General features: G+C 44.6%; 1 protein-coding gene and 4 non-coding genes across 6 annotated transcripts; 1 reads left to right on the top strand and 4 right to left on the bottom strand.

Moving 5' to 3' along the window:
- Positions 1-6893: 6893 nt before the first annotated feature.
- LOC112878906 (protein FAM32A-like) lies at positions 6894-9684 on the top strand. 2 transcript variants are annotated; one of them, XM_025943170.1, is made up of 5 exons: positions 6896-7043; positions 7139-7167; positions 7490-7582; positions 7967-8121; positions 9291-9684. In XM_025943170.1, the coding sequence occupies exons 4-5, from the start codon at positions 7971-7973 to the stop codon at positions 9551-9553; spliced, it is 414 nt and encodes a 137-aa protein (XP_025798955.1). In that variant the 5' UTR covers positions 6896-7043; positions 7139-7167; positions 7490-7582; positions 7967-7970; the 3' UTR covers positions 9554-9684. The 2 variants fall into 2 exon arrangements, with proteins under 2 accessions (XP_025798954.1, XP_025798955.1); XM_025943169.1 differs by lacking the exon at positions 7490-7582 and having other exon boundaries at positions 6894-7043.
- Positions 9685-11890: 2206 nt separating this feature from the next.
- Positions 11891-11969, bottom strand: LOC112879120. The gene has a single exon (XR_003225946.1). It is a non-coding gene; the product is annotated as a small nucleolar RNA R160 (small nucleolar RNA).
- Positions 11970-12137: 168 nt separating this feature from the next.
- Positions 12138-12216, bottom strand: LOC112879118. Its single transcript, XR_003225944.1, has one exon. It is a non-coding gene; the product is annotated as a small nucleolar RNA R160 (small nucleolar RNA).
- Positions 12217-12344: 128 nt separating this feature from the next.
- LOC112879116 lies at positions 12345-12424 on the bottom strand. Its single transcript, XR_003225942.1, has one exon. It is a non-coding gene; the product is annotated as a small nucleolar RNA R160 (small nucleolar RNA).
- Positions 12425-12716: 292 nt separating this feature from the next.
- LOC112879121 lies at positions 12717-12795 on the bottom strand. Its single transcript, XR_003225947.1, has one exon. It is a non-coding gene; the product is annotated as a small nucleolar RNA R160 (small nucleolar RNA).
- Between the last annotated feature and the right edge of the window lie 2541 nt (positions 12796-15336).

The following is a 15336-nucleotide window of genomic DNA, read 5'->3' as shown; positions in this document are numbered from 1 at the left end:
GTCCTCGTAAAGCTCCGGTACACCCATTATGAGGGACATCGAAGGTCGCAGGCGGGCAGGAAAGAAGCTGACAAGGAGTGTGATGACCTTCGGTACTGAAGTCGTGTGCGACGCTCTGTACAAGACGACGATGAAGTGTGAAAAAGCATCAGAGGTTACCTTCAGGGTCACGGCAGAAACGTGATTCAGTAACAGTAGGCAAATTGTGCACTCCAAACACGGAAAATTCCTTTCAGGATGGAATATTTCTCGAATATTCCGAGCAGGTAGGGGCATTCTAGAATTATGTAACGGAGGTAGGGGAGTATAAATACCCTCTCTTCTTTTACTGTAACCGGGATGCTTTTTTGAGTGTATCTAAGGTTCCATCGCAGCACAAGAGAACTCCTTTTACTTTTCTGTTTGGGAGTAAGTCTTTCTAACCCGCGCCCACCGTGCTCTTAGCTCGATCAAACAACCTACGATGGCACCTGCAAAGAAGAAGACAGTGAGCTCCGGAGCAAACACTCAGTCCGAACCCATGACTTCAAACACCAACCACCAGAATGAAGAAGCCGAAGGCCCAGCCCAAAACCAAACTCCCTCAAAGCAAAGAACTGTCACTTTCGATGAGACAGCTGCACAAGACACAAACAACCTCAAATCCACCAAAGAAAGGCTGCGACCAACAATCAGCAAGAAAGAACCGAGGAACCCCCTTTGACCCGCACTCGCCTTTGTTGATGGCACTGCAGCAGGTCCCATGACCTCAAGGGTACAAGCCTGACCTCAAGGGTACAAGCCTGTTCAGCTCCTAAAATAACGGTTCCGCAGACCCAACTTAGTTCCTTATGACCTACGAAATCACCGTTGCATCCGCAGGAGGGAATGACCCCATCATGGCAAAATCATTCATCATGGCCTGCGAGGGTCCAGTAGCTAACTGATACTCTTATTTACCACCGAGGTCCATTCTAAGTCGGGATGACCATAAGAACAAGCTGAAGCAAGACTTCCAAGATTTCAAGAGGGACGACTCAACTGCAGCTGACAACTTCCAATGTCTACAAGAAGACAGAGAACCCCTCTATAACTACTTTCGAAGGTTTGTTCAAAAAAAGACACACACACACATAACTTCACGGAGGACATGGCAATCTGGAAGTGCATCGCTGGTCTGGTCCCTAGGCCATTAAATTGGCACCTCACTAGAGAGCCTCCCAGATCCCTCAAGGACTTGTACGCTGAAATGGAGAAGTATGGAAAATCCGATGCTGACCACAAGAGGAGGGTCGAGATGAGAAAACTGATGAGGCAAAATGCAAACAATTAGCAAAACTGGCATCACACGGGTCAGTACAACCCAAAACTTCAGAGTCAACACTATGGAAAACAGTATAACCCCAGGAGGAAGATACTCAAAGCGCTCTATGGTCATTCATCACTCCACCACCAACCCAGAAGAACACAACCTTCGATCAACCTCCGCAAAGAGGTGGGCGATCATACAAGGGCAGAGGCCGAGGCCGAGGCTGCGGTCTGGGACCTCCACATCAAACCAACCACCCTTCAAATGGGCCGAGAAAATATTTCTATCATTTTCACGGAAGAGACTTAGACCATGGCACCAACTATTGCCCTTAGAAGAAAAAAAATCTTACAAAGGATGAAAGCTAAGAAGAATGCAGAAAAAATAGTCAGCCATTGAAAGGACTTCAAGATGTCTAGAGAGAGGTGAATAGACTAATCTGCAACTTTAAAATACTTTTTCAAACAGTTAGTAACCCAAATATTCGGATACTCTGGATATATGTCTAGATAGTCCGGAGTTTCTGGATATTATATCTGGAATATCCGGGTATGAAATTTTAGTGACAAACTACAGTACAGGTGCAGAAAATTTAGATCGAGTAAATTTGCAAGTACCAGGAGTTCCTTCTAAGTGTTTCTCACCTGTTGTTTCAAGCTAGAAGCTTGTAAATAAGTAGATCAAGCTTAAATTCTAGAAAGTTAGTCTCACAAGTAAATGGATAAAAGCTTAAATAAAGAGTACACGGAGAGATAGAGGTTTGTTTCCTAAAATTCACTCCCAAAGGAGCTACGTCTCCATTGAGGAAGAGTTCAAGAGATGGTGCTCAAGAACTTCTATGCTCCTCACCCAAGAGCAAGATCAATGCTCAAGTCCAAGATCACTTACTATGAGTTTCTCCAAGAGGAAAGATGATTATAAACTTCCCGTGATGCTCACAACTTTAGTTGAGCATTCACGAGCACGCCTAGCCGTCTAAGAGCTCAAAACTCAAAGAGTAACAAACTTGAATCCACCAGCTTGACAAAGATTAAGTGCTCAAAAGGATATAATGGCAGCTCACTAGCACGGGTTTCTTCTCTTGCAACACTCTCACTTGAATCCCTTAAGAAAATCTCTCAAGAAAGGAAGAGAGAGAGTGAGAGAGCTCTTGAAAGGCTTGTGAGGCTGTTCAGCTCAAAAAATGGGCAAGATAGTGCTGGTTGAAGGGGTACCGGGGGTATTTATACCATCACTCACAAAAACTAGCCGTTGGTGGAAGGGTATCCGGATACTCCGGGTATATGTCCGGATAATCCGGATATTGTTCCCGGATATTTGGGACGGAGATCTGGAAACTCCTCCGTTGGGGAAAGGGTACCTGGATACTCAGGGTATATGTCCGGATACTCCGGGCATTGTTCCGGACATTCCGGACAGAGACCCGGAGACTCCGATTTTGGCAGAGAAACTCTTAAAAAAATCATTTTGAAGTGGTTTTTATGGCTCATAAGTATTTGCATGGGTTCTCTTAAGCACTAGTTATAAGTCAAAACCTGCAGACCAAAGTCAATCTTGATAGTACGAGGTTCCTATACTCAAAAACAAAATAAAAGTCTACTCTTCGAGTAAATTTCAACCACCGCTTTTCATTTCCTTTAGAGGGGTCGGACTTCGTCATATGTTTTTCTTGTTCAACTTTAGCACGTGCACACATGCTAGATAACGAGATTAAACGTACATGTGTTTTATCGTCTAAACACCAAACCACTTAGGGGTCTAAATATCTTTCAACCATACAGCTTGGGCACCACAACCATCCTTCCCAACATTCCTACACCGAACTTCAACTACCAGCCATACCCAATACCTTTCCCGAACCCCCTTCAATCCATAAGTGCAGCACCCTCGCAAGCCGCTAGCCACGCACCGCTCCAACCATCCAAAGAGGATTTACCCCCAACGCCACCAGCACCAATACACAAAGAAGAAAAATCAAGCACCCAAACTGCTCTACTCACCTTCGGCATGATAATGTCCATAGTCGGAGGCTCCTCCCTTGAGTTTGAAGACAAGAGACAACGACGAAACTACTTCAGACAGGTGCACAGCATCCTACTGGATGGACCGGTGGTCAAGACCCAATGATCCCATATGCTAATAACCTTTTCCGAGCAAGACATCAACCTAGTCAGCTACCCACACGCAGATACCATGGTGATAGAGGCAAATGTCCAAGTATGGATAATTGAAAAAAAATCCTTGTGGACTTTTTATAGCTCAGCCGATATCATCTTCTCTAGCATCTTCGACAGGTTGAATATTGACACAAACCTGCTCCAGCCTGTAGAAATTCCGCTAATAGGCTTCGGAGGCAAAAGGGTCAATGCCCTAGGAAAGATTTTACTACCGGTATCCTTCGGAGACCAAACCAATCCAAAAACAAAAAACATCACCTTCGATATAGTTGAAATGAATTATCCGTATCTCGCAATCTTCGGATGTGGATTCTTGAACAAGTTCGAAGCTATCGTCCATCAGCTTTACCTTGGCATGAAAATACCTGCAGCAAAGGGGGGGTCATCACTGTTTATGGTAATCAACAATTGGCCAGAGATATAGAAAGGAGCATCGCCCCAGGTCAAAGAAACGTCCAACACACAACCTCCGCCATTCAAAGAGCCCAAAAGAAACAGAAAAGGAAAAAATCGAGAAGGATTGCCGAATAAAATAGTCCCTCTCGATAAGTGCACACTCGACAAGATGGTGACAATCAGTGGAACCCTCAGGGAAGAAGAAGAAAAAAAGCTCCTCGATTTTCTCTGCAAAAATAAAGATGTATTCGCATGGTGCGCCAGCGACGTCCGCGGGGTCAGTAGAGACATCATTGAGCACGGACTCAACATGGACCCTTTGATCAGACCTAAAAAACAAAAGCTGCGCGAGATGTGTGATGATAAGGTTGCTGCAGTCAAAGTGGAGGTTCAGAGGTTGCTAGACGCAAATGTCATCAGAGAGATCAAGTATCCAACATGGCTGGCAAACACTGTGCTAGCCAGGAAGAAAAATGGAAAGTGGCGCATGTGCATCGACTTCACTGGTCTGAACAAAGCTTGCCTAAAGGATGACTTCCCACTTCCTAGAATCGACGGAGTGGTCGATGACGTAGGCAACAGTCAGCTAATGTCCTTGCTAGATTGCTTCTCCGGATACCACCAAATCTGGATGACAAAAGAAAAATGGTAGGGGCGAAACTACAATTAAAATTTCTCTTACAAATTAAAATTTTATATAAACTAAATAAGAAACATGACTCAGCAGAAAAACTAAATAAAAAGCATGACTCGAATCCGAGATCTAGGGGGTGTTTGGTTCCTCAGGAGCTTATTTTAAACCTCGTCACATCGGAAGTTTGGATGCTAATTAGGAGTATTAAACGTAGACTAATGATAAAATAAATTCCATAACCCCTAGATTTATTCGCAAAACGAATCTATTTAGCCTAATTATTAATTATGCCAAATAGATTCATCTCGTGAATAAATAAACTGCTTAAGAAGGTAGGGTTTAAAACCCCCTGGACCATCAGCAAAGGATGACTTGCCACTGGACTACTGGCCCCGCTTTGATAAATTTCGGCTATCAATCTTTATTCTCTGTTGCACCACCAAAAAATTTGTGCGGAGGCGGGGTTCGAACCGTGCCCATGAAGCTGATGGCGAAGACGTCTACCGCCAGGCCACCACCTCGTTTGTGTCCACATCTGTTACTTAGTTTTAATTAACTCTATGGGAGTGAAGACTTCTTTTGTGAACAATGTATGATCATATTTTACTAAAATTATTTAATTTTTTTATAGCAAGCTTATGGATAAAAATATGTTGTTATTTCAATTAGTAGAATTTTTTGATCAAATTTAGATATTGTTCTAATTATTATATGGTAATTTGGAGATAGAAGTTTGAGTTGTTCCTAGAAAACAATTGAATTTTTCATCCATCTCCAAGATACGGGCTAGAATGAAACATATAAGTTTAAAAATAACTTTTCTACAATTTTTAAATCTTTTTGGAGGTGCCATGTCGCGGCGCCGCTTGCTCACGCTAGACACATATGGAAAAGATCATTTTCTTTTTTAATCCGAAATAAAAAATTATAAATAGTATTTCTCCCAACAAAATTTTATAAAATCAATATATTTCATTTAATGGCGTTTTCTTGTATATTAATTGCTATTTCTTGGATCAGTTTTATATGGCTTATTTTCTTGCACTTTAGTAGATAATAAAAAACATGTTTTTGAAGAACAATTGGTAATGTAACTTCATATTTTCTAATACTATACTAAACATAAGGTTGTGTTCAAATTTGAGGAGCATACAAGGTCCAAAATATTGTGAGTTATTCAAATCTTAAAGTTTGACTTGAGTTATAGGAGACTATGTGAGAGATGTATCATTTTGTGAACAATGTATTATCTCACTTTATGAAAACTATTTAATTTTTTATAGCAATACTATGGACCAAAAATATGTTGCCATGTCAATTTGTAGAGTTTTTTGACCAAATTTAGATATTGTTGTAATTATTATGTGGTAATTCAGAGATAGAAGTTTGAGTTGTTCCTAGATGACAGTTAAATTTTCCATCTATCTTCAAGATATAGGTTAGAATAAAACATATAAGTCTAATATAATTTTTGTTCAGTTTTTCAAAATTTATTCGAGGTACTCATAATTCAACTTGGAATTGCTTTCAGTAAGCATGTAGAAAATCATTTAAATGATAGAAAATACCATATGTGTTTAAAGTTTCTTGAAACTCCTACATTACAACCTAGAATTTTTCTATTACATTTAAAAGAATATATTGGCGTATTTAAGATAATTTATTTTACAAATTACATCACAATGATGAATTAATTAGTTGAAAATGAAAAAATGAAAAAAATGCTAAACAGGCCAAAAACCCTGGCTCTGGGCCGGTTTCTCAGCGCGCCTACACGCCCCAACAATTCTCGTCCATTCATCCTTGATCTGATGGTTAAATGCTGCATGCTCCGTGCTCCTCATGCAGCCCTCCCAACCCGATCCACTCGGCCACTCCTCTCCCCGCCTGCCGCCTCCCCTGACGCTAGCGGCCGCTCGGCGCTCGCCCGCTCTCCCCGTCCCTTCGCGCCCTCCGCCTCCCACCTCTGCCGCCGCCGCTTCTACAGCCTCCTCCCCAACCCCACCAGGTAGGCACCCTCGGCCCACCTCGCGCGGTTGCGCGTCGCCCCGCCCCCGTCCACGAGCCGCATGTTTCGTGGGTGGGCGGGCAGGTGTGAGGCAAGGCGAAGCGATGCTCGCGTGGAAGGAGAAGGTGGCGGACCGCCTCGCCCGCCTTCGCTGACTCCCCGGTCTCCCATTCCTGGGCTGTCGAATGGGCTGTCGAATCAGGGCTGAAGAATCGATTTTTTTTGGGATTTTATGTTCGGTTTTCTTCCGAATCCGCGATGTTTACTTGAGCCTTTTTGAATCCACTCGTTCGATTCGTCGTGTTTTTAGGAAGTAATTTTGGATCAAAGTTTGGAGGGTATTGTTCTGTTCGTGCTGTTTATTTGTGTGTTCTTGTTATCGGTAGAGGAACCGAGGTCGGGGGCGAGCGCGAGGAGCAGACGAGGCTCGTGCGCACACCGGCCGCACCAGCAGCCCACGCGGCGGAGTCCAGGTGCGGCCTGCCGACGGCGCATGTGTGCTGGCTGGAGGCTTGCTTGGCTCGGTCGGCTCGTGAGCATATGTGGGGCGCGGAGCAGACCACCAGGTGCACAGCTGATCAGCAAGCAGCAGTAGTCAGCGCGGCCAAGGCAAGCTCAGCCCAGCACTTCCACGCGAAGGTTTGCTCAAGCCCAGCACCTCCAGGTCCGTCTCTCCTTCTCTTCCTCCTGCTTGGTGTGTTGTTTAATTAGTCCTGCCTGTAGTAGACTGCTAGTGCCCTGTATGTTCTAATTTCTGTAGCTGTCAGGCTCAATGATTTTGTGTTGTGCTAGTGTCCTGAATTGTTTTGAACTTAAACGGTTTCAATAGTTGGGGGTGTTTAATATTCGTTTTTTCGGTTGAGGGGGTAAATCAGATTATATTGATAGTTAAGGGGGTTGAAAGGACTTTTTCCCTTTGTTATACTACTAGTAACTAGTAAAAAAGGCCCATATTTCTGCAACCTTTCCTTGCCGTCTCTCTCTAGTTGCCAGACACATCGAAGCGCGGAAGCAGGTCGTCCAGGCGTCGGCTCCCCGCTGCCCCCGCCGCCCCCGAGGGGAACAGCAGGGAACACCTGGTAATCTCGACCCTCCCTTGTTATCTTGGCTCCCCTCCCCCTATCATTTGATCTGTTTGCCGCGGTGCTCTATCTGCTGTTCTGCTCTCCATGCGCCATCTAGGGTTTCTAACCTTTCAATGGCGATAACTGTACGCCCCTGAATTTGGGCAATCTCCGATCTCTTTATAAAGTGATTAGCTTCGAGATTGTAGTCGCTTATCAATTGAAATTGCTACCTTTCACCAGTTCAGTGTAATCTTTGAACTAATCAAGATTAGTGTAATCTAGAACCGTGCTGGCATGTATGCGCCACTCAGATGCGTGTTTGCGCGTCAGATTATCGTGTACATCAGGTGCTGTCTTGCTTTATTGAGCTAACTTTCTCGGTTCTCCTTGTCCCAGCGAGATGTCGGAGTACCAAAATGTCGTTGGGGGGAGGCTGAAGCTGAAGGGGAAAGCACTGGATGTCAAGGAAGGCGGAGTCAAGAAAAAGAAGAAGAAGAAGCAGCAGCACCGTGAGGAGTCGTCTCAGATTGAGCATGATGAACTTCATGAAGGTTTGGCTCATTTACACTGGCTTTTCTGAACCTAAGCAAACTATTCAAATTTCTGTGAACAACTGAACGTGTTAATGAGCATTATTGTGTATGTTAGCGTTGACCGGTTAATTGCTTGGTTGTGCCCACCCTAGCTGTTGGTAGTTCCTGGTTCTCTATGCTCAGAATAATTGGTTTGGTTATTCTCTATGCTCTGAATAATTGGTTTGGTTATGCAGTTACTGGCTTGTCTTGTCTACCTGAACTCCTTGGCTTGTTATATTTGTCTGTGCAATCAAATACAGTGATTTCAAACATGAATAATTGCTTGCTGATGCCACTTTTTTTCCTGCTATGTACTAGTACTTGATGTCAAATTTGTGCATTCTGGACACATTGGTTCATAGTTTTACTGCTGCTGGCAGCTGCTGTTGTTCTTTTTCTTATAGCGTTGTAATAGATAATGGTCTTGGTATTATTACTCATTGCAAGAAGGATATGTCATTTAAAGTTTGTTGATAATCGTGACTATAGGCTATGCTAACAAATTTTAATGCAAAACAAACAAGAACTAGGCACTGTAGCCCTTTTTAGTTGTTATTATTGTTATTATGAGCACATGTGGTGACAAGTGACAACATATTTGTTTGGAGACTTGGGAATTAAGGTACAGTCAGGTTTCCACTTTAGTTTGATACGATAGACTGACATTTTTCTTCTGTAGGTGAAGACCAGTCTTACTAGAATGATATGGGAATATGGGATTCTGGGTGCATTCTTCTTTATATGGTGATTTTGCTGATTTTCTGAACTGTTGAGAGAAGTTGCTCACTCATTGTTTGTAAATCATAGTCAATACATGCTTGACTTGGTTTAATTTGTCCAACAACTTGCTTCTTTTGTACACATTGTTTCACCTTGCTGTTTGGCGTAACTGAACTCCATGACTGCAAAACTGTTTCCTCCTGATGCCATTATGATTATCTGATTTTAGGCTTAGAGAAATTGCTCACTAGTTGGTAAATCCATACTTACATACGGAGTAGTTATGCTTGTTTCATTTGCCCAACAACTTGATTCATTGCATACATTGTTTATCCTTTCTGTTTGTGTAATTGAATTTCATGAATCTAAAATTGCCCTCTGCTGAATATGCAACCTTCATATCGAATCCACTGGTTATTGTTCAGGTGGAAGCTCTGAATTGCCAACCGATCCTAACAGTGAGCTGACTGAAGCTGACAAGATGGGAGAGGAGGAAGGGAACCCACACCCTGACTACGACCACCTCACACCAGCCGAGCGACGCTACATGGAACAGAAGCAGAAGATTGACATGCAGAAGCTGGCCAAAGTTGCCAACAAATCGCACAGGGACCGGATCCAGGACTTTAACCAGTACTTGGCAAACCTTAGCGAGCATTACGACATCCCAAAAGTTGGTCCTGGCTAACATGGCGAGAGTGCCGTGGTTCACAGAAACAGTTGTATGCTTGGCCTATTAAGCCTTCTGTTTCATGTTATGCGTTATCAGTGTGTTGTAAAACAAATCGATTGCCATTGTGTAAACTATTTTATTTCAAAGCCATGTTCCAAACGTGGCCATATTTTTTCTTTTGAAACAAGCATTGGCCAATTGAGTCCATCCTGACAGTGGTTTATTTACATGCGACCTTGTTTGTTGTTTACTGCTGTGATCTTTCCAGGGGTTCCTTTACTTTTAGGTTAATTCCTGTTTGTTTGATGTGATCATCCCCAGACGTTGTTTGTTGTTTACTGTTGATCTTCCTGGGGAATTCATTTACTTTCAGGTTAATTCCTGTTTGTTTCTGATGGGATCATCTCTATTCTCTGGCTCCTAGCGAGCGAAGGGAATCAGTGATCACAATGTGATTCATTTCCCTTACCGTTCACAACATAGGCAGATGGTTAATTCCATTACAATTGTCCGAGTTCACTGATCTTTAAAATAATTTTTCAGCTTTTCAAAACATACCACTATTTATCTATTTTTTATTTAAAATTTATGGATCAAAATACCACCATTCATCTTCCTCCCGTCCCCTCTCTCCATAGCGTCCGATGTGCTCACCCAGCACATCAAGGTGGAGCATCCCCTCTCTCCTTTCTCTCCATAGCGTCCGACGTGCTCAGCCAGCACATCAAGGTGGAGCAGAGATGGCGGCCGGCCTCGGCCCCGCGCACGGGCGATGCTGCTGCTTGAGGCCAGTGGGCCCGTGGTGCGCTTCGCCTAGGCCTTGTCGCCACCATCAGGCACGCCGGCTCCGGCTCCGGGAATGGCCACCAGCAGACGAGCAACGGTGAAAAGGTGCGCCTCAACCACCGCCACGTCATGAGGCTACAAGGCTTCGTCGAGGGCCACCACCCTACTACTTCCTCGGCTCGCTCGCCTCCCCGAGCAAGCGGCCATCGAGCGCCTCCCTGTTGAGCGCGACGGTGCCGCGGAGGCTCTCGCGCTAGATCCAGCCCGAGAGCATGTCGATGAGCGTGCTCTTGCCGGCACCGCTCGCGCCGAGCATCGCCATGATCTCCCCCTCCCGCACCTCTGCGGAGATGGCAAACTGCACGGTGTTGGATCCATCCACCGTCGTGACGAAGGACCCAAGGACAACGAGAGGGGGGCGTGGATTCCCGACGGCCGCGGGTGATAGCAGCATGAGGTGGTGCAGGTCGTCGACGGCGCGGAGGAAGTGGTCCGCCTGGGCCTCGGCCTCTGTCGGGTAGCGGAAGTAGCACCTTAGCACCTGCTCCCCGCGCGCGCCTCCGTGCCACCCGCGAGGCCCACGCCTGCTCTGCGCCCGCACCGCCACGCCCCGCCCATGAGGCTGCGCCGCGCCGTGGAGAGAAGGGGAGGTGGCGTCGCGGAAGGGAAGGAGAGGGGAGGAGGGGATTCGGCGGTGGCAGAGGAGGGGAGGAGGGGATTTGGCGGCGGCAGAGGAGGGAGCAGGGGCGGTGGCGAGCTGGAGAGAGAGAGGGGGATGAGAGGAAGAAGGCTGCAGGTATTTTGGTTCATATATTTTTTAAAAAAAGGGTAAATAGTGATGTGTTTCGAAAAACTGAAAAATTATAATGAAATGGTTCCAGTACGACGAATTGTAATAATAGATAAGTGAATTTGGACAATTGTAATGGATGAATCCAATTAACACTTAAAAAGAACATAGCCAGAGATAACAACGAAGGGAAACTATATGCTGCAAATTGGTGTGCATAAAAACTTTTAAAAAAACGCTGCATGAATGAACGATCCCTTTACAAGTGTCATATCAGCATGGACTATGATGATAAATTAGATGGTACACCAATTGACACATCAGCCCAAGTACTTGAAAAAAATATAAAAAAATACAATATCGTCTCTGGGCGTTCTGATCTGATGTAGCTAGTAGGCCCTTGGATCAATCGCAGAGCAGAGATCATCAAATCCGACACAAAACTGTTCAATGGCCAGTCTGCAGAGAACCCTGTTAAAAAATCTCAAATATAGATTTTTTTTAAAGTGTAACTAGTTACCCAATTTTTATATAATCTTCAAACTATTTTGTTTGCAGTATCAGTCATCTACTGCAAAATGATGACAATGCAGAACAATCTGTTTCACTCTTCACCAGAAAGGATGAAACAGGAATGATGACGATCCTATACTCGTCCACGAGACCGTCATAGTCACAGAGATGAAGAGATGCAAAAAGTATGAAAACAATACAATAAGACACCAAGATGGAAAGCATAAAGTGCAAAAGCTTAGCTAGAAATATAATTCAAAGGAAACAATCAGAGAACTTTGAAGACCATGAATCATGTATCAGCATTAGATACTTCAGATAATACAGTCTCCTCATTTCGCTTCTTTTGACATCTTAAACACTACTACAACTTTGCTCAAGCATAATTAAGAAAATACTAAAACTATAGCAATAAACATAACAAAAGAAAATGAAGGTAGATGAAGCAATACACATAACACATAGTTAAGTATGATTTCAATAAAGGCGATGTAGCATGTAGGTAGATGAAGCAATCAGAGAACTTTGAAGACCATGAATGGATGTATCAACATAGATACTTCAGATCATATGAGCTCCTCATTTTGCTACTTCACATCTCAAAAACACATGAGAAGGAATAATTTAGAAATTTAGAAGTGTTTTGAAGCTATATCTTCAAATACAAAAGAAAATGAACATAACAAAGTATCATCTGGATAAGGTGTAGGCAAAGGAAGCAATCAGAGAACTTTGAAGACCATGAATGTATGTATCAACATCAGATACTTCAGATCGTATGACCTCCTTATTTTGCTTCTCAACACCTAAAACTCTACAGTTCTGACTCAAGCATCACTAAGACGATATTCAGATGCCATACTTAAAAAAATCTTGAATACTACTAAACAAGCATCAATTGGACACGAGAACTTTCATATAAAGAAAGCAAAAAGAAAAGTTTGAAGACCATCCAGGTATTGAAAATTTTAAAGATAATCCAAGTATTATTAGCAGTACAGTTTCAGATGGTACAGCTTCCTACCGCATCTACTCTAGCTACACATGAAAGAATATGACTTCCAGATGAAAGAAAATATTTTAACAAGAAGAGATCAGAGAACTTTGAAGACCATATATGTGTTATCCACATGAAAACTTTCAGATGTTTCAATCTCCTCATATCACTTCTATAACCAAAGTCAGAACATGACTACTCAATAAAATGAAATGAAGGCAGAAAACATATCTGAGAGCTAAAACATCAAAGAAAGCAGCAGCAAGTGATGCAATGTGGACAGAAGATATGACCCTGAGGTTATTTACTGGCCTCCCCAGAGGTATAGAGCCCCTGCCGGATCCATAAATCTTGCACCGATATACACTGTTCTCGCATTTTTCCCTACATCCAACCTCAACAGAGCAGGGGGCTAATGGTGCGACCTAACCAAAACAAAAGCCATCGATCTAACAAGGGTGAACGCATCTACAGGAAGATCAGGCGAATGACTGCACTTCATGATTTCCAACAAGAACTAGCAAAGAAAGCAGCAGCGATTAGCGGTCTAAAGCGAAAGAAGACAAAATCATTCAAACAACACACCGATCGAAGACAAACGAGGAACAAAATCGCTCAAAAATGACTGCATAGATCGGGCTATAAACATGTGAACCGGGGAGCTTGGTACTCGCTCCCTGGACGCCTGGTGGCTAGGGTTTGCCTCCGCCGTAGCGGTACGCCGCGCCGGTACATATCGGTGTAAGTGCAATCAAGCCCTAAGTGGGTTTTGGTGATGTTGACAGTACAATTAAAGGACTAATGATTTTTGACAAGTGCTTGCAGTGTATCTTTGATCATGAGTACAGTTAAGCATTGGAGGAGATCCCCCCCCAACTCGAATGGATGGCTTTCAAGGACTCAAGTGCTAGTTTACTTCATTTTCTATTTTGAATTTGAGTTAGGACAAGCTGTACTATCAAGGGGGATACTAATGGTGGTTAGGGATGGAACCAAGTGCACAAAACATCTTCCACATACCAAATTTTCCCATCCACAAATTGCCAGCAAAGGTCAACTCGTTTCTGTTCTGGCAAGCGCGGAGGCTCCGCGGTTGACCGCGGAGGTTCCGGGGTCTGCAATGACCCGACCGTTATGTGGGTGACGGGAGGTATAAAAACCTCTCCACCGTCGCCCCCAACGGTCATCTTCTTTCGTCAACCTCCAGAATCGCGAAAAACAGAAGCTCTCTCTCCCAACTCCATAGCTCCCAAGCTCCTAAACTCAAATCTCAGTGATTCCTTGAGGGATTAAGCTTGTGAGACCGTGAGAAAGCTCAAGAAGATCGTGCTCCTCCATTCCCGTGCACTTGGAGAAACCCTAGCCACTTGGTGTGTCTTTTACTCTTGGAGCTTTGCTCCTAGTTGGCTAGAGGTTGCCCGGTAGCTCCCAGCTCGCTGTGGTTGAGCACTGGAAAGTTTGTATTACCCTGTGTTTTAGTGGAAACTCTTGGTCTATTGCTTTGGTGATAGGTTTGAGAAGAGGGTTGAGTTGAAAGAGACTCGGCAGCCTTTGTGGCGTGCCTCAACAACGTGGACGTAGGTCAGATTTGGTGGCGAGCCGAACCACGGGAAAAATACCTGCATCACTTGTGCTAGAGATTGTTCTTGCTATTACTTGTTCTTCACTTGTTTTTAGGGTTTGCATTCGATCTATGAAGCTTCTATCTTCTTGGTGCAACCTGCTGGTTAGAAAGGTCGACATACTTCCCAGGAACTTTGGTATCACATTCGATCTATTTTTCATTCATTGAATTCCGCAGTAGATCGATTTGTAACTCTGTTTTCCGGAGGCTCCTGGCATAAGCCCGGAGGTTCCGTGCCCCCGGAAGCTCCGCGCTCTGGCTCGGAGGCTCCGCGGTCTGACAGTTCCGTGAAGTTTGTTGATTTCAGAAAAGACCTATTCAACCCCCCCCCCCCCCCACTTGTTAGATCCTTTCAATCGGACCAGAGGTGAAAGAAGGAAAGATATGATTGGGCTGGGCCTTCCTATCTTGCCATTCTGGGCCATATGCGCCCACGGCCTACTTATATTTCAGCCCATTTACATTTAGTACACAAATTTCACTACTAAGAAGCCTAAACACAAGTCTATTTTTTTTAGAATGACAAACACAAGTCTATTTCATTTCATTTTCACGAAAGCTTAGATCCTACCATGGTGATCTTCCCGAACACCAACGCCGGCGGAGCAACCAGGCTACCTGCTGCCCCTCTGTTCAATGCTTCTTACGCTCTGATTTTCACAGGTCGCGCAGTATGCTGCAGCTAATCCGGCTCAAATCGCTGGAGGTCTTCAGGCTCGAACCATCCCTCATCGGCACCTGCGACGAGACCTAGGCTCACCAGTAGCAACCCGCCGAAAAAGAGCGCAGCCCCAACGGTCTCCGTGGTGGTCATTTGGTCCGGCGGGCCTTGAGCATGCGCGACGAGAATGCACAACACCACAAAGCCGACGGCGGAAAACACGGCGCCCACGACCACGGCGACGACGTAGGGCAGCTCGCCGAGCTAGGTGAACAGCCGCTTCTCCCTGAGCCGCCGGTCGGCCGGACAGAGCGACATTTCGATCGTGGTGGCGCCGCCGCCGTTCTCCAGGTCTGCTGCCACGGCGGCGTGCTCTCCGTCCATAGGTGCGGCGATGATCTTCGTCCGGCAGAGCGAGATTGGACCT

The sequence above is a fragment of the Panicum hallii genome, chromosome 1 (assembly GCF_002211085.1).
Source record: "Panicum hallii strain FIL2 chromosome 1, PHallii_v3.1, whole genome shotgun sequence".
NCBI classification, from domain to species: Eukaryota; Viridiplantae; Streptophyta; class Magnoliopsida; order Poales; family Poaceae; genus Panicum; species Panicum hallii.
This window is presented reverse-complemented; position numbering and strand designations above follow the sequence as displayed.